General features: G+C 40.5%; 1 protein-coding gene across 5 annotated transcripts in view; it reads left to right on the top strand.

Moving 5' to 3' along the window:
- The window catches only part of pgap1 (post-GPI attachment to proteins inositol deacylase 1), a 189151-nt gene that overhangs the window by 97746 nt on the left and 72106 nt on the right, over nucleotides 1-19299 (top strand). For all 5 annotated transcript variants that reach the window (XR_005944544.1, XM_041200460.1, XM_041200459.1 and 2 more), the window contains exon 19: nucleotides 1069-1107. Coding sequence is in view for 4 of the 5 variants with exons in the window: in XM_041200460.1 (XP_041056394.1) it covers nucleotides 1069-1107 (39 nt within the window). In the remaining variant the exon portion in view is untranslated. The remainder of the gene's footprint in view (nucleotides 1-1068; nucleotides 1108-19299) is intronic.

Genomic DNA, 19299 nt, shown 5'->3' with positions numbered 1-19299 from the left:
TTCATTTAGCTCTGCTGCAATTAGTTAATGGTTTAATGAGAGTTATTATGGGCAGCTCGAGATTGTGCTCACAGATGGTGAAACCTTTGCAGTGTGCAATTGTCTTCATTGTATTATGCTGAATATTCGTATTGGAATAAGCATTACAATTATCCATTAAGATTTCTTTTAAGCAATGGTGTTTCTCATTTTCTTGTTAAAATCCTTATTGAAGAGGACATAATGATTTTACTGGTCATGAATTTGTACGGTGTAGTGAAGAGTATATCATAATTGCCGTTTATACAGGATATCAGTCCTAACAACATAAAATTTAAAAAAACAAGGTTTCATAGAACTAGAATAAAGCCCTTGTCGGTGCTAATTAAATAATTGTAACATAATTAAATGACCTGAGAAAGGGCTGTTCAACAGTGCTCCTATTCCTAACAGAAATTGAAAGCACTTAGTAAAGGACTGAATTTACAGTAATCTGATTTTAAATATACAAAATATAGATGTTTCCTTTTCTCAAAATTATGGTGCTCAATAGGTCCACTGAATTTCACAGGAAGTGAGTAACTAAATTTCCTTAGACAGTATGTAGTTCTTTCAGGTCAGTCTCCTGCATAGTGTTATCACCATGTACACGTCAACATAAATTGTGCAGGGATAGATAAATAACAGGAACTCATCTTTGTAACTGACTTTTTAGAAGAATCCTGATTAGTAAGAGATATTTATAGATATAGTTCTTCACAATTCCCATTACAGTTTTTGGTCCTAAGATGTGTTAAGTTATAACAATTGTAAATGCAGGCTGAACCAAATTATTTCAAAATGAATGCCTGGTGAATGAGAGCTGAACCCTATTAAATATTAATATTTAAAGAGCAACACAGGGACCCAATGAATGGCTACAGTATGAAGAAGTAAATCACTATTAGTATTTTGAATCAAAATAATTTCTGTATTCAATCATTTTAAATTTTTAAAAACTGTGACATTCATTTATATCTTTACCTGCTTTGTCAGAGATTCTTATTTATTTCTCCATTTCAAATCAGAATTTTGTTTCTTCTGTTATAGATAACCATCAGGACATCTTTCCTTGAAGTACTTGGGCAGGTAAGGTGATTATGGTTTAGTTTACATTCTATCCTGTTTCATTAGGGTGCTGTGAACACCACCTGCATATGTATAAATAATGTTTAAAGATTTACTGTTCAACATTTGTGTAGAAGTCATTTTGCTGAAAATTCGTGTGCTTTCCGTTAACGGGGACAATATTCCTAGGCTTAGCGCCCAACCAGCATCTGAAAAACCATGCAATGTAGAAGCAAAAAGGGCACCTATCCTTTTCTTCTTTTCTGTGCCTGAATAGCAGAGTTCTGCTGTATGGTTTTTCAGGTATTTAAACTTGAAGGAGGTAAATTTCATGCAAATAAATCGTATAGACCTGTGCACACAGAGTTCAAGGCCAGATTTTCATGAAAGAGAAGGACAGTTTTGGGACAGTTTCGAATCCACAAACCCCTCTCAGTTAAGGAGGCCCTCACCTGCTATAATTTTTGTTCCAGGTAGGTGGGGGCAGAATGGAGATGGGCCCGCCAGCTCCAGATGCAGGCCCGATGCAGCAGCGGAGACAGGCAGATGTTGAGACAGTAGGTTAGAAGGCCAGTCTCTGTTTATTGGGAATTGGCCCAGTTGTGATCATGTCTATCAGGCCCTTAAGCTCCCCACTCCCAACCCTACCAACCCCCATGCCTGTGACCTACCTCCCATGCCCCCTGACAAGAAGATATAATAAGGTTATTGGAAATTATTTTAAAATAGAGTTCTATTGGGGGTCTGTGGCTATGTGTGTGTCTTAATCGGATTAAAGCCAGCTAGTCTGGGTGCTTTGGGGCGTTAATTAGATAAACGTAAGGAGGGTAGAAGGTAAAGTGTAAATTTACATTTGTTAAAAGAAACCATTCAAGACTGCGGGTGAAATCTTACACCTAGCTAGAAGACGCCAAGCAATGTGTTTATTTTTTTCAGCTTACTAATAAAATTGGTGGGATGAAAGAATGTCATTGTTAGATGAGGTAGAGTTAAAAGCCTAGTGACACAATGGAAAATTTACATTCAAAGAGAAGGATATATATAAGGAGAAAGGAGATTGTGTGCAAGGCAGAGGCATTTTAAAATCCAACAAGTGTGAGAAGCCTCCAGCCTGTAAGCCTCAAGTCTGCCTGCAAGGACCCAGAGCTGAAAGAAACTCCTTTTGAATGCAACTGTCCAGGTTGTGCTTTGCCGGAGGTCTGTTAAATCTATGAGTTTTACTAAGATAAAAGCAAAATACTGCAGATGCTGGAAATCTGAAACAAAAACAAAAATCGTTGGAAAACCTCAGCAGGTCTGACAGCATCTGTGGAGAGAAAGACAGAGTTAACGTTTCAAGTCCATATGACTCTACATCAGAACAGATCTGATACACCATTCTGATGAAGAGTCATACGCACGTGAAATGTTAACTCTGCCTTTCTCGCCACAGATGTTGTCAGACCTGTTGAGGTTTTCCAGCAATTTTTGTTTTCGTTGTCCATGAGTTTTACTGTTGCCTTACGGGGGTGTAATTGAGAGCCAGATTAATTAGGGGATTTCTGTAGTTATTGTAGTAGTAATTTTGTAGACATATGTATGTGTTTACAATCTTTCTTGTATGAATAAATGTTTAATTTAGTTTTATAAAAAGCCTCTTGAGACTCAGTGGTCTTATTACTACTGAATTCAAAGCCTGCATCTCAAAACATACAAATTACAAAAATGGGTTATGACAGTTGTTTCAAGTTTCCCTTTGGGATTTGAACAACTCAACCTTTACCATTGGCTGTGTCATAATACCCCATGCACTCTCATATCCGCGTGCCCTTCCCATGCTTCCATACCCCTTCCATTGCCTCCATATCCACTTTTCCAGTATCTACTATGTACAGAACCACTGAGCCAATGGCAAATCTAGAAGCCTCTGAAGTGACCCTAAAACTGATAACATAAGCAGAGGCTTTGACAAGATGCTTTGAAAAAATCTGCTCAGCTTACAACATCTTAAAAGCATGAATTAATCACAGCTTTTCATCAAATCAGTGTCAGGCTTTAAACTGAATAATGGGGGTGTACGGGTGGCGTAGGGAGGTGGTTGCGGAGGCTTCACATGAGGGGAGATTTGGAAAGTTGAAGAGAAAAGTACAGGGTAGCGATACAGGTAAGAGTGTGACAGGAAGTGACAGAGCATACAAACGTAGGAATACACCAAGTAAGGTCAAAGTAGGGAAAAATGGTAAAAAAGACAGAAGGAAAGGCACTTCATCTGAATGTATGCAGCATTCTTAACAAAATGGATGAATTGATGAGACAAATATAAATAAATGAATGTGATATGATAGCCATTAAGGGACATGGTTGCAAAGTGACTTAAATATACAAGGATATTTTAACATTTTGGAAGGACAGGAATAAAATAAAAGGAGGTGGGGTTACTGTTAATAAGGGATGAGATCAGTACATTAGTAAGAAATTATTTTGGTTTGGAGGATCAAGATGTAGAATCAGTTGAGTGGAGATAAGAAATATCAAAGGAAAGAAGTCAATGATGGGGATAGCTTATAAGTCCACTGACAGTAGCTACACCATAGGGCAGAGTATAAATTAATAAATAATGGAGGCTTGCAAGAAAGGTATGGCAATCATCATGGGAGATTTTAACCTTCATTTTAATTGGACGAATCCAGATTGGCAAAGGTAGCCTGGAGGATGAGTTCATAGAGTGCATTCAGGGCAGTGTTTCAGAATAATATGTTCTGGAACCAACCAAGGAACAAGCTATTTTAGACCTGGTAATGTGTAATGAGGCAGGATTAGTTAATCACCTCATAGTAAAGGATCCTCTTGGTTAGTGTGACCATAACATGGTAGATTTTCACATTCAGTTTGAGGGTGAGAAATGTGGGTCTGAAAGTAGTGTCTTGAACTTAAATAAAGGCAATAATGAGGGTATGAAGCCAGAGTTGACTAAAGTGCAATGGACAAATTGGTTAAAGGATAAGATATTAGAGAAGCAGTGGCAGACATTTGAGGAGATATTTCATAATGCTCAACAAAGATATATTCCATTGAGAAAGAAAACCCTAGGAGAAGGATGCACCAGCTGTGGCTAACCAAATAAGTTTTGGATGGTATTAAATTGAAAGAAAAGACATACAATACTGCAAAGATTAGTAGTAGACCTGAAGATTAGGAAAATTTTAGAAACCAGCAAAAGATGACTAAACAAATAATAAAGAGGGAGAAATTGGAGTATGAAAAATATAAAAACAGACAGTAAAAGCTTCTACAAATATTTAAAAAGGAAAAGAATAGCAAAAGTGAGTGTTGGTCCCTTAGAGGATGAGGCTTGGGAATGAATAATGCGAAACAAGAAATGGCAGAGACTTTAAACAAGTATTTTCTACCTGTCTTCACAGTAGGTGACACAGAAAGTATCCCAAGAATGGTAGAAAATCAAGAGGCAGAAGGGAGGGAGGAACTTAAAACAATCACGGTCACTAAGGAAAAAACCCTAGGAAAACTAATTAACTAAAGGCTGACAGGCTCCCCGGACCTGATGGCTTGCACCCTGGGATCTCAAAAGAAGTGGCTGCAGAGATGGTGGATGGACATGGCAGGCCTGTGATTTCTTGAATGGATTTGATGTTTTTGAAGTTGAAATGAGGGCCTTGTAAAGCAAAGGGTTCAAACCAGGTTGAGAGATTTCCTGAGTATAATATCTAGGAGGTTGCATCTCAGATGAACTTTGAAACTGGAACAGGTACTTTGGCTGCTTGATGGTTTGCAGACGGTTTCAGAGTCTGGTTCTCAGACTGGGTGATGACTGATGGATCTGCTGGGTCCTGGGGTAATAAAGGCACAGTCCCGGTAGCCAGTTTTGATCACATGACCATTGGGTTCACTTTTCTAAGGCCCACCCTGTCTGGTTTTGGATGGGGGAGGCCATCTTGATACAATGGGAAGTTGTGAGTGGAAATTAGGTTTCAACCTCCCCCTTTGTCCAGTATGAAACATGGAGACAGGCGATCTTGAAACTCCATAGTCCTTAGTTGTTGGTCCATCCTTAAACAATGAGTTGTGTGAATTCCATAGATGGCTGTGAGGTACCCTCACCCATGTTCATATTTAATTTGGTATTCGCTACTGATATTGTCTATAGTCCAAATGCCAAAAGTTATGATTTGCGGGAGCCATCTTAACAACTTGTTTGTGTCCAGTTTTTAAACCTATTGACTGAAAGTTCATACTATGACATGTCTGTACTGGGCATGACAAGAATGAGAGGTGACCTTATTGAAACATATAAGATTCTGAGAAGTCTTGACAGGATAGATGCTGAGCGAATGATTCCCCTCATTGGGGAATCTAGAATTAGAGGGACACAGTTTAAAAATAAGAGGTCTCCATTTAAGATGGAGGGGAAGAAGAATTTCTTCTCTCAGAAAGTCTTTAGTTTTTGGAATTCCCTTCCCCAGAGAGCAGTGGAGGCTGGGTCATTAAACATATTCAAGGTTGGATTAAACAAATTTTAGATATTAGGGGAGTCAAAGATTATGGGGAGGAGGCAGGAAAATGGATTTAAGGACACAATCAGATCAGCCATGATGCCATTGAATGGCAGTGCAGGGTCGATAGGCCAAATGGCCTACTCCTGCTGTTTCTTGTGATCTTTTATCCACAGACCTCTTGTGTAAAGATACACACAGGCATCAAGAAACCACATCGAAGAGTGAATAACAAGGTAATAGAGATGTCAATCAAACAAGGCTTGCAACCGCATGCAAGCTGTGCCAGCATTGCCTGCTGAGCTAAGTGGACCTGTCATTCTTGGAACTCTGCCAAGAGCAACCAAATGAACAGAAGCAGGCATCTGTTTTTCCAAAACCTGTCTTTTTACCATTGGTACCCTAAATATTGATATTATTTTAGTCCAAATTCCAGGAATCTGGCATTCATGTGTCAGCTTCTAGCTTTGCAGTACTCAATTAAATTCCCTAACCTACCGGGCAGACCGCTTTTTGGATAATTAACTGAGATAGAAGATCACAAGTTCAAGTCCTCACCTGAATATGAGCACATTATCTCCTGCTGCTGAGGGACTGCCACATTGTTGGGGATGCCATCTTTAAGGTGAGACATTAAATCTAGGCCCTATCCACTTGTTCCAGTAAACATATAATATTGCATGGTAGTAGTGGAAGAAGAGTATAGCATTTCTTCTGATGATTTGGCCAGCATTTATCTCTCAACAAACATCAGTTTTGCTAACATAGCAACCAATTTGTGTATACCAACATCCCACAAACTGTAAATTGGCTGCTACATTTGTCTGTATAACAATAGCAAGTACACTTCAAAAGTAATTAATTGGCTGTGAAACGAATGACATGCTGAGGATATGAAAGACATTATTTAATGCATCACAAAGCATATTTGTTCCCCATCCAACTTCTTGCTTTGTGTCTACATTCACTTTATGAAGAGTCAGGTTGGGGGGAGGGGGCGTTTTGCTATATTAAATCCTTTTAGAAGTGCAAATCAGAGCTCTTGTGAGCTCTGTAAAATGCTGAGCGTTTACTTTAGTTTGTACATGATTGCAGTGAATCATTTAAAATCATAAAATTGACTCATCAACGAACAGACACTGCTAATGGTTAACAAGCTAAGAGTTGTTTGTAGGTGGTCCAGTCCCAGGCTACAGTTTCTATTTAAATGATTTTTTTGAAGTCCAAATTAAGGCGACGTTAGTCATAACAATGGCTGCATATATACTGCAGCTGCCAGACTCAAACCCGTAACTGCAATTTTGATCCTGACAAGTTTTACCCTATTTACATTGCTCAGCTCCTATCCGGCTGGTATTCTAGTTATGCTGCCTGGATTAAGTTCTTTGCATTTGTGTAGACACGTGCACAGGTCCTCTCTTAACCACTGAAATTTAAATATTGAGAGAAGAATCCCTGATTTTAAAACATTTAAACTGATGTTAAGTTGGTTTAAAAATGCTCAAAAGGTTTAGTGGGAGCCTACTGAGCTCTTTGCATGTCAGAACAAATTGCTCCAGATGCTTTTATATTTGCTTTCTCAAGCAGCCAACAATTCATTCGGAGTTTAGCATTATTCCCAACAGTACTAAATATGTGGATCCATCAATACAAGCTGGTTGTAAATAAAATGGCTTGTCTGGGAGGGTGATGCACAATTGGATTTAGGGGCTGGAAACAAAGGTAGATCGGTGGGCAATATTTTTTGATTACATTTTTGTTAAAATCTGAATCTTCCTAAACTGGGCTATTATCCAGGTGAAGTAAAGTTAGTTGTATTTAATATTACTGCAGTTAGCAAAATGTTAGTATGCAGTATGTAGATAAGAATGTTTGTTTCTGAAGTGAACTCGCATTCTGCGTGTTTCGTGCTGTGACTTTGAACACTTTATACAATGGTATTGATTTACATTTACTCTTTCAATTCTGAATTTGTGAATCTCTTTTAGTCAATAGTACTGTGTCAATACTTCACAATTTAATCATTCTTATACATAATTTTGGCAATTTAAGACACTTAAATGTAATCAATTTATTTAAAGAAGTAAGTAGTTGAAATATTGAACCTTAGCCCCACAATACTTTTTTAAAAAGAACAAAATACAGAGTTGAAGTGTAAACAGTAGTGATTAGTTCCTGTTTAAGTTGTGGGAGTGTATTAGAGGCTTCCAGTAGCTTTCCCAGATTGGTTGGTTTTCTGTTTGTAAACCCATTACGTTGGACTAATGATTTAAAAGGGTTTTTGGCAACATTAGTGAACATTGTAACCAAGAAGACTGCAGCTGGTTCATTCTGACAAGTGGAACTTGGTTACTGGCTGGGATTTTGAAATATGAAAATCCCTTTTCCCAATAAGTGACAATACTTTGTGGAAGAGATGGTTTTGCATGAAGTGGCTGACTCCTTTTCTGAAGAAAATGTGAAGAAGCTCACAGCATTGTTCCAGGAGTGGGACTGCAAACACAATCAGCTTATCAAAGAAAACATAACATCAAGGGAAAAGTGCTGTAGGTATCTTACACCGTTAAAATTGCTGGAATAGAAATGTGGAGACTCGCTGTAATAGCAGAGAATGAAATGGCACTGCTGAGAACAAAAGTCTCAAAGTACAAAATGGCAAGAGAATTGATACCGAAGGAGGCCTCTGAGTTCCATATCTATCCTCTACATGCATGGGCAGGTGAAAGGAATCTGAGTATCACCCTTCAAGAGGACAAAAATGCTGATTTACATGAAGATAACTCGAAGCAATTTAAAACCACTTCCAGTGCAACCAGATTGCCACTACAATTACCAAAGGTGCCATTCTTGTACCTGAGGGAGAGATACACTATTTCCTCATCCGTTAGCCAGACCTCATTAGAAAATCGTTTCTATACTGTTGGCTCTTGCTGCTTTTCCCTTCGAAAATCTTTGTGCAGTCCAGTAAAAAGTGGTGGCTCTTTGCCTAAATTACCCAGACACACAAGAATGCTTTAGTCTGCTTTTCCAAAGAAAGAGCCTGTAACACAGTTTTTAGAAATTGCTAAATACAAATTTATACTTTGAACAGTGCAGTCTAAATATTTTGAAAAACAACTTTCAAGATTCAGTGATAGTTATTTTAAACAATAAGGAATAATACAAACTGTAGTTTTTGTAAAATATGTTTTCTTTATGATATTAACTGTGTATGTAGTTAAAGAAAGCAAGATTGATCATATGTGAAGCAATGCTGCTGATTGTTTTTCTGCATATATGAGGGACAGCTGCTTCCTGTAACCTGGGATTTCAAACGAAGCAGGATGATATGGCTTTGACTGGACAAACCTCTTCAACAGATCTTTGCTATTTGCATACCTGGATTTACTTGTACTTTTATCAATGCAGTTTAATATTGTGGTGTTTTGTAATGTATAAGATCTTTTTATAATTTGATTTGGCCTCAGATTGTAGCAAACATCAGAAAGCAAGAAAGAAGTACTGCCTATACCCCATTTAGTGATTTATCAAATCTTAATCACTTCTCCAGAATGAGCAGTGGCATAAAGTTGGACTGTATATTGCCGCAATAAACTGGAGGGAGGTTCACAGAAGACAGAGCTAGAGTGGTGGAGGGAGGGTTGAGGGTGATGGAGCAAAGGTTGAAGGTGACTGAGAGAGATGGCTTGCAGCTCCAGGGATCCAAGTGTGGCAAGTGGGGAGGGAGTTGCAGCAGTTCAAGTTCTAATCCTCCTCTCAGACAGGCAGAGCAATGCTGCTGGCTTGCAAGGAATGGATACCTGTCCAGGTGCCATTTAAGTATAGTGCCTGGACCTTCGACCACCATGAAGTAATGGCAGGATCGGTGACTTCCTGCCTGCCCCTTTCAGACAATTGGCCAGGCACCTCGAATGTGCCTAGCTGATTGGCTCGCTGCCTCGGGATTGCGCATAGCCAGCCGTCCCGCCTCCAAGCGGAAGTTCTGCTCACTTCCAGATCTGCTGTCAGGACACTTTCCGCTGCAACAAAATTCCGTCCATAATGTTGTTTGATCTATCATATAAAAATTTCAATGTAATTGTGTTATATTTAACAAAATATCAATGTAGGCTCATGCATTGTTTCATTCTTAGCATTTCATCTATGGAGAAAATTTTTATTTCTGTTTGGGTATGCTTGGAGCGATCTTGTACTTTTTGAACTGTTAGCATAGGATAGATTTCATTTTCTTTAAAAATGCTTCAAAATAATTGTGCTGAGTGACTGGGGTGAATCTGCCATCTTTCAATTTTCCCAAAAATATCAGAGTTAGTTAAGTAGTTACAAAGATGATTTAAATTTCTACTTACAAAACTAATTCTCCTGATTTCTCTTTGTAAATGTGGTTGAAGTTAATAATCTTATATTGGTGTTGCACACTGCTCCTAGTGTAAGCTTTGATAATGCAAGTGGCCTGTGTGAATAACAAGATTCATTGATCTGCTGTGCCAGAGGTTGGGAGCACTGATCGCCATCCTTCCATCTTAAAGTTCAGCTCTATTTTTAAAAATATTTGATTTGTGAGCTAGTCTGACATAGAATGAAAAATTTATCCTACAACAGTGATTTTTTTTTGCAGGAGGAGAATTTGAAATACCAATGCATATAGGAACATATTTAAATTGTTTATCATTTCAAAGAAGTGCAGCTGTATGTTCCTTGGAGCTATTAGATTAAAGAGGCATTTTTTTTAAAAGAGCTGTGATAAGTATGGTTCAGGGAATCATACAGTACAGGCCTATCATGCCTATGTCAGTTCTTTGAAGAGATATGCAATTAGTTCCCCTCGCCTGCTCTTGTCCCATAGTCCTGAAAATTCCACCTTTTCAAATGTATATCCAATTCCCTTTTGAAAATTTTTATCAAATCTACTTCAGCTACCTTTTCAGGCAGTGTCTTCTAGATCATCATATCCCATGGGTTAAAAAAAATTCTCCTCATCTCCCCTGGCTTTTTTTGTCAATTATCCTAAACTTTCCACTATGTGCAGCTCAAAAACATACCACATTGTAGAGTCACTTGCTTTATGTGAAGGGAGTAGATTTTATTTTCCCAAAATATTTTTGTTCAATGTGGTGAAATGAAATTGCATCAGTGTGTTGGTGGACAGGTTGGATATTAAGTCTTTTGGCAGGGATATTGATCAAGCAGACTGTTCTGCCTGGATGGTGTCAAGTTTATTGTGGCTGTATCCATTAGGTCATTCTCTTGACCTGTGCTTTGCAGATGGCAGGGAAATTCTGAGGGGCCAAAAGATGTGCCACTTAGCAGACTGCTCTGCTCTTGTAGTCACACTGTTAATATGGTTAATCCAGTTAAACTTGACCCCCCCCCCCCCCCCCCCCACACACACACACACACACACACACACACACACACACATAATGTTGTTGGAGGAGGACTTTGCATTTAGCAATAGTGGTACTATTGAAAGTCAGGGGAGGTGATTGGACTTTTTTTTCTCATCTCTACAATCCTGACGCACATATTGACTTCGCGACTCACTGTTCACTTCTTCCACAGCTGGCTTTTAGAATCCTTTCAGTATGTGGTTTCTGCCCTGACCCCTGAGAACACCCTGGTCAGAATCACCGATATTCCCTAACTTGACTGCAGCATGTTATCTTTCTTTGTCCTGCACAACTTGTATTATTCAACATGGTTGACTATGCCATTTTCCTAAATGGACCCGCCCTTCCATAATTCAACTACTTGTCCAACAGCCAGCATATATCTAGAAATGTTGCCTTGTCTCAAACCTTGCGTTCCACACAGATCCATTTTTGGCTTCCTCCTCATTCCCATCAACATACTGGCGATGAGAGATATCAAGGGCAGAGTTTTTAAGTTACCATGCGGGTGCGTGCCTGAACCGATCGGATGTGAAATCGCACGAGATGACGTTGGATGAGTGTCCCAATGTCATGCCACGTTTGCACGAAATTTCGGCCAGCGGGTGCGCGCAAGTGTTAGAGGCACGCCCGCCGACAATTAAGAAGACGATTAAAGTTGTTAAAGTTCCAATTGTCCCCGATTTTTCATGGTCCATCCAACCTTACCGTTGGCGGACGGACGAATCTGCCAGGCGGACTTTGCATTTTTGATGAAGGCTCATCCAAGGGCGGGATGAAGTTTCCATTATTAAATTAAAAAAAAAAATCTATGGACAGCATTTTTATCATGTGTATATTCACGTGATTGATTGTGATGCATGGATTTTTTTTCATGATTTTAAAAACTTTATTTATTGGTTTTGAAGTCTTCAGCTCCCTGAGGCAGCCCTCTTTAGGGAACTTTCATTCAGTACTTGCCCATGCTTACGTCAGCACTCGCCCTCCTCCCACCCCTACCCTGGCAGTGCTGATCATTTTGACGGGTGTTTCACACTGGCTAACCATTAATTGTGTAATCTCTCCTGGTAATTGAAGCCTTGTGGTAGACCTACATTGTGCTCCCTCAAAAAGCCAATCTATCCCTTCCTAAGATGTGATGCCCAGTATTGCTCACAGTACTGCAGGAATGGTCTAACCAGGGCTATGTACAGCTGATGTATGACTTCTACCCCTTGTATTCTAGTCCTCCAGATATAAAGGCCAGTATCCCATTCACCTTTTTAGTTACTTTCTGTACCTGTTCATGACATTTTAATGATTTATGTACCTGGACCCCATGTCTCTCTGGATTTTCACTGTTTCTATCTTTCCCCATTTAGAAAGTACTTTGTTCTATCCCAGGGTTGTCCAACATATGGTCTATGGGTCACAGTCCGGCCTGCCAAATGTTTGTATTCAGCTCACCAACTGCTGCGGCAATCCCTTTAAAAAAGGTACCATGCTGTTACCATAAAATTTGAATTTCTCCAAGTATTCATGGATTTTCCCACCAGCTTTTCCTGACGCTGACATTTAAAAGTGAAGAGTGGGAACATGGACAGAGTCTGTGCTACTTGGACCATGTTGGTGACTGGGACAGGGATTGAGAACAGGGTGCAGTGCCGAAAATTCCCACCACCATGAAGAAAGCAGTGAGTGAAAGAGAGAGAGGATGGTAGGGGGTGTGAAAGAGAAGGAAGGAGGGAGATTGAGGGGGGGATAGGGGGAAGAGAGAGGAATGGGGAGGGGAGAGAGGGATGAGGAAGGGGGAGAAAGGGAGGGAGGGGAATGAAGGGTGGGGTGAAAAAGGAGGGATGGGGGAAGAGGGGGAAGATGGAGTGGGGGAGAGAGGGGGATAGGGAAGGAGAAAGTGGGCAATAGTCACTGTCACCCTCCACCCCCAAACCATAAGCACTTATACAACCCCTTCAGCAGATGACCTTCCAGGACGCACTCGAGCAGCACTGAGCCTCGAAAGTCCATTTTCAGACTGCACCAACTTGACATGGGCAACAGCAGTCTGGGCTGGCTTGCTGACAGGCAACAGCAAGGATAGTAGTGGAGAGGCAGTGGTAGGAGAATGAATGTTGTCATTCCTGGGTCGTGCCTCTGTTAGGGCATGAATTGCTGTGAGACACCCGCAAGTCCCTTTGAACGCTGGTACCTGCAGCCTGATGGTAACAGTCTGAACTCCATGGCAACAAGCTGAGATTGCATGACTTCAGTCTGAGCTTCCACTGCAGCACTCAGACACTGGGTGGCTTTTTCTTGAGCTGAGGTGTAAACTAAGACATTGGCCATCAGATGCTTCATCATGGTTGGGTTTGCAAGTGTTCTCACTTCCGCACTGGAAAGGATGGACTCCAAACTCTGCACAAAACCCTATGCCAAGTTGGTGCCAGATTCCTCCACGCCCCTTGACAGTGACATCAGGCTTTATGGCAGGTGTGCCAATGCATTAAACATGCCCATCAGCCATTTTCTCTAGACCACCCCATAGACATCCTCATCTATGTCCTCTGTAGCAGACCTTGTTTGCGACCTTGCCCTCCAGGGAGCTGACACCTACACTACCTTTCCCTCTCCCCTGGCTGCAGGTCACTCATGCCTGGTGACTCACCTTACGCAGATTCTGCCTCTATGCTACCCTCTAAAGTATGCATAATGCAAGTATCTAAGTTGATGGCAGTGAATGTGAGGTCAAATGACAGTGTTTCATCATGTCAATCTTCTCTTCCTGTTGCACTTCAAGTTCCTCCACCACTGCCTGGCCACGTGGCTACTCTCGGGTATCTGAAAGGAGAAAAGCACAAGGATATGGTTGCAGTAAGGAAAAGGAGAGAAAGCAAAAGCGTACACCATCTGCAGCTTGTAAATCACAAGAGATTGTGGCACGAGAGGTGGGATTTGAGAAGATGGATTAGGGAGGAACATTCCATTAACTTCAGTCCCTCAGCACCATCGCTGGCCACAGTCTCAGTTGTGGCCACTCCGATGATGATCAGTATCATCATCTCCACGGAGGTGAGAATACAGAGCCATGTCTGCACCCATTTCCCCCCACCCACTCCCGGTCTTTGCTGCTAATATCTGCGCTCGTGCATCACCTTGTCCTGCAGGAGAGGAAAAATTATGTCAGTGAATGTGATGCAATCTTTTTGGGTCATGTGCCTGTCATAGTTGAATAGCAGACAGTGTGCACAAGGAGTGAGATGCAGCAACGAGGCTTGCAGCTGTGCCAAGTGTTATGAAGGTAAAATAAAGTTATAAATATAAAGTATGAGTTATGGTTGATCAAGATTGCTGGAAGGTGAGTGAAGTGATGTGGTGAATTGAGCAGTGTGTGAGGCTAGCGGTTCAGTTGTGAGGACATGACATTTGAATATACATTGACTGACCTTGACCAGGCATGAGCCACTGAACGTCTTTCGGCACTGTGTCCAGGCAGTGGTCCCTCTAATTCCCCTTTGTTGTTCGCATTCTGATTCTTGCACTACACAATCTCTTTAAGGAAATACCTTGCTTGTGGGTGGCCTGTTTGTCCCTATCTGGCACATTCCTGATTGCTGCATGGCCATGCACCCAAGCAGCTTAGAGGGAACATTGTATCCAGGTTCTTGGAATTACAGTGCTGACATCGGCCTCGATGGTTGTCTGCTCCCACTGTAATTGCAGTGCCTCTCTGGAGGGTGTGCTGGTCCCTGTAAATAGAGGGCCATCCTCCTTCTGTTTTATTTCCTGCACCAAGGTGCTCATCTGAGAACCTTAAAGCGCACTCTTTGCACTGTTATGCTATTAGTCAGTGTTCTTCCTGCTCAGAATGTATTTCCCAACCATTTCCAGTACCTGCTATAGCCAGAATGCACCTCCCCTTTAGTTGGCGCAGGTTGACTTAAAGTGGCATTAGCTTGCACAAACTTGAGCCCTCCGCTGAGGAGCCTGAGCCACTCAACAACATGTTTAACACTGGACCACATGCTACATTTAACTTAGCAGGCAGTGCAAAGTTTGCGTGCTACCTGCATCAGAAGGAATCAATGCAAGTTAGTCATGCATGGTGATCCCTGCACCCATTTTCAGGCCTTATCCAATTTTTCCCAGGTTAACTTGTAAAGTAATAGCTATTTGCATTCCATACCTAGTGGTGATTCTGCATGCATTCAGCCACATAATGTACTATATAAAACTGTTGTAGTTAAGTTCAATAAAGAAATCAAAAATCTACTCGAGCCTGGTGTCTCAATTTTTGTTTTCCTGTCACCAGCTCCTTTTACACATACCTCCCATTAGGAGTACCAGAGATCATATGATAATGTTTGAAAGCAACTGAGCTGAAAGGTTAACTTGTTTTTGAAGCAAAGGACTCCATTGTAAATACCAAGCACTTTGTTGGATACCTTGATGTGCAAGATTGCAAAGATACTGGCACACTGCAAAATCAACAGTAGTAGGCTTTGCCAGAGGGGCAGTGTTTTCAGACGTAGACGGGATTCAATTCTTTGCACACTCCGGTAGAAAGTGAATTGAGATTATTTACCATGGTATTACTGGCAGCTAGCATATTTGTGGCATTGCAGTTTTGTTTTAGGTCAATTGTCCTTGTCGTTTGCTGATGTACAGGACCATGATACCATACATCAAGACATACTGTTGAAAATTTATTGGCCAAGTCAATCAATGTATTATGAATCCTGAATGTTACCATCTATCTTCCTTGTTTGTATCCCAAAATAATTTGAGTCAGGTTAATACTGGTGTAGCCAGTATTCCTGCTAAGCAGCATTCGTGTGCAACTGCATAGCAGTCAGGAAGGTATCGTGCAGGCTTTGTTCCTTGTTAAATACCATACCTGCAGTCGCCACACAAAAATATTTGAAGATACTGCATGCAACAGCAAAATTTTACAGGACATATTGAGGTGCAGGAACAGGAGTAAGCTTCTTAGTCCCTCTAGTCTGTTCCGCCATTCAGTGAAATCATGACTGATCTGCAACCTAACCCCATTCACCCATGTTCTTGCTTAATACCTCTAGCCAACAAAAATCTCATCAGTCTCAAATATAAAGCACAACTGATCTATGTGAATTGCCTTTTGTGGAAGAGAATTCCAAACTTTGCCCATCCTCTGTGTTCAGATATATTTCCTAAATTCACTCCTGAAAGTTCTGGCTCTAATTTTTAGCCTATGCCCCTGCTCTTCCTAGACTTACCAACCAGCAGAAATAGTTTCTCTCCTTCTACCCCTCTATTCCCCTCACTATATTGAAAACTGATCAACTCACCCCTTACCCTTCCTAATTCAAGGCAATGCAACCCTGATTTATGTAATATCTCCTTGTAATCATACCCTTGAAGCCCAGGTATCATTCTGGTTATTTATTTATTGAGATGTGCATAGTCACAGAGCCAAGCAATAGCCTTGTCAGTAGTTAGATGGACTTCTTTTCATCATTCTGGTGAACCTAATTTGCACTCCCCCTAAGGCCAGTATATCCTTCCTAAGGCTTGGTGCCCAGAATTGCTCACAGTATTCCATGTGTCATCTAGCCAGGACTTTGTATAGCTGAAGCATGTCTGCTATTCTTTTATATTCTAACCTTCTAGGTATAAAGGCCAGCAGTCCATTTGTGAAATGTTAAGGATGTATTGATTTGGACCCCCCCAAGTCTTTTTTTGCCTCCACTGTTTCTAGCTTTTCCCTATTTAGAAATTACCTTGTTCTATTCTTTTAGGGTCCAAAATGGATGACCTCACATTGCAATCCATTTACCACTGTTTGGCCCATTCACTTATCGCTTTGTAATTTTATGCTTTCATCCACACTGCTCAAAATCCCTTCTATCTTTGTGTAGTCGATAGATGTAGATATGTGACTTTCTTTCCTATCACCTAAGTCTTTAACATAGATCCTTGCAGGACACCAGTAATCACATCCTACTGATTAAGGTACCTGCCCATTACCCCAGTGCTCTGCCTTTTGCCACTCAGTCATTTTTTAAAAATTTGCCTTCAATTCCATGGGCTTCAACTTTAGCTAACAATGCCTTATGAGGCACTTTATGACATACCTTCTTGAAGTCCATATAAATAATATTCATAGACATTATCCTGTCCACTACCTCTTCAAAAATTCGATCAGGTTCATCAGGCATAACCTACCATCCTCAAAACGATACTGGCTCTCTGTTCAATTGAAAATTTTAAAGATGTTCAATCATCCTGGCCAGGATTTTCAGGTCTTACCTGTGGCGGGATTCGTTGTGGGTGGGACAGAAAAGTTGATGGACCAACCAAAGGCCCTTTGACTTTGGATGGAAATTTCCTGTGGGACCAGAAAATCCCGGCCCCTACCTTTACTTATAGGCTGTAGCAATTTCTCGACAACAGATGTCCAGCTAACTGATCTAGAATCCCTTGAATTTGCCTTCTCATCTTTCTTAAATTGCTGAGTGACATTTGCAGTTTTCCAAACTAAAGGTACAATTCTTGAATTGAGAGAACTATGGAAGATTATAGTTAGGGCAAGTGCAATGTTCTTACCTACTTTCTTTAAACCATGGGATGGAAACCATCTAGCCCTGGACATTTGTCATTCTTTAGTGCCATTCTTTTTCATATTATTGTTATTCCATCTTGATTCATTTTGGTGTATCCCTGTCCCTGAATCAGTATTAGCTTTCTTGGAATTTCCAGCAAACCAACCACTTCTGCTATTGTAAATACTGATGTAATTATTCAGAATTTCCACCGTTTCCTTACTTTCATTGGCAATATGACAGTTATCCGTTTTCAGGGGGCTTATGTTGTTCCTGACCACCCCTGCTTTTCTTAATATAATTGTAAACACTTTTGTGCTGATTTTGATACCCCTTACAAGTTTCTTTTCAAACTTCCTCTTTGTAAGTCCTACTATCAGTTATGCCACACTTTGCTTTGTATCTTTCCTAGTCACTGGAATTTAGGCTATTTTTTGCATTTCTATATGCTTTTTCTTTTAAGTTGATGTTGTCTTCTATCTCTTTAGTTGCCCCTGGCTGTTTTCTTTGGCAAGTAGAGAACTTGCCCTTTGGGGGCGTACACTGGTTTTATGTCACAAATTCTTTTTTGAACATCATCTACTGTTCTTCTGTCATTTCACCTATTAACAAATTTGTCCAGTTTAGCGTGGACTGTCCCTGTCCAATCACATTGAAGTCAGCTTAATGAAATATAGTACTTTGGTAGCTGTTTTGTGTTTCTCCCTTTCGACCACTTCATTGATCTCAATCATATTATGATTGTATTAGATACATTTTTATGCACCCTTAGGCTGTTAACTAAATCCATCTCTTTGCTCACTAATAAATCGAATATGGCCTACCCTGTTGTTGGTTCTCAGGCATATTGTTGCAGAAAACTTTCCCAAACACACATAAAAATTCATTACCTTTCTGACATGTGCTAGTCTGTTTCTCGCAATCTATATGAAAATTAAAATCCCACGTTAAAAGTACTCTGCCTTTTCTACATGCTTCTCTAATCTATGCGTTCATGCAATCTGCCACTTTTCTGCTGCTACTAGGGAGCCTATATACTACTCCCACTACAGTCTTAAATCCTTTTCTGCTTCTAAATTCTACTCATAAAGCCTTCACTGCCTGCTTACCTCTCACTATATCTTCTCTTATCATGAAGTGATTTCATCCTGAATCATTGAGGCTATCCCTCTGCATTTACCATTTTCCCTATCTTTTCTGTAGACTTTTTAACCTGGTATATGCTTTGACTGTCCTGCAGCTACTTCTCAGTAATGGCTACCATGTCATATCCTCCAAGTTTTAACCTTAAGGATTTTCTGGGGGCTTCTGAGGCCATCTGTTTTTGTCAGTTTATTAGCATATAATCTGTGTTACCCTGTACTAAATATGTATCCTAGCACTGTTTTTCTTCAGTTAGCTGGAATTTAGGACCAGGGTCCTAGGAGTTGTCAGTATTCGCAGAGGGTTCCCTCTGAATATTTGAAAACCATTGATAGGGCGATGACTGGAAGCATTACTCATTTGGACTTATAATAGAAAACCTATTGATGCTAGAGGGATGATTTCCATGGGCTTAGCACCCAAATGGTGCCTGAAAAATGAACACTGCACAGGAACATTAGACGCTAATCTTTTACCCCCATTTTTAACCTGAATAGCATTATCCCACGATTTTTTCTTGCTCTCTCCGGTTGTTCCGCCTGATTGAGCACAAAGCAGACACAGCAATATAAATTTCATGAAAATGAAATGTTGTAGCCTCCTGAATATACGCTTGCTGCTACATGAAGATGC

The sequence above is a fragment of the Carcharodon carcharias genome, chromosome 12, assembly GCF_017639515.1.
Source record: "Carcharodon carcharias isolate sCarCar2 chromosome 12, sCarCar2.pri, whole genome shotgun sequence".
Taxonomy (NCBI): domain Eukaryota; kingdom Metazoa; phylum Chordata; class Chondrichthyes; order Lamniformes; family Lamnidae; genus Carcharodon; species Carcharodon carcharias.
This window is presented reverse-complemented; position numbering and strand designations above follow the sequence as displayed.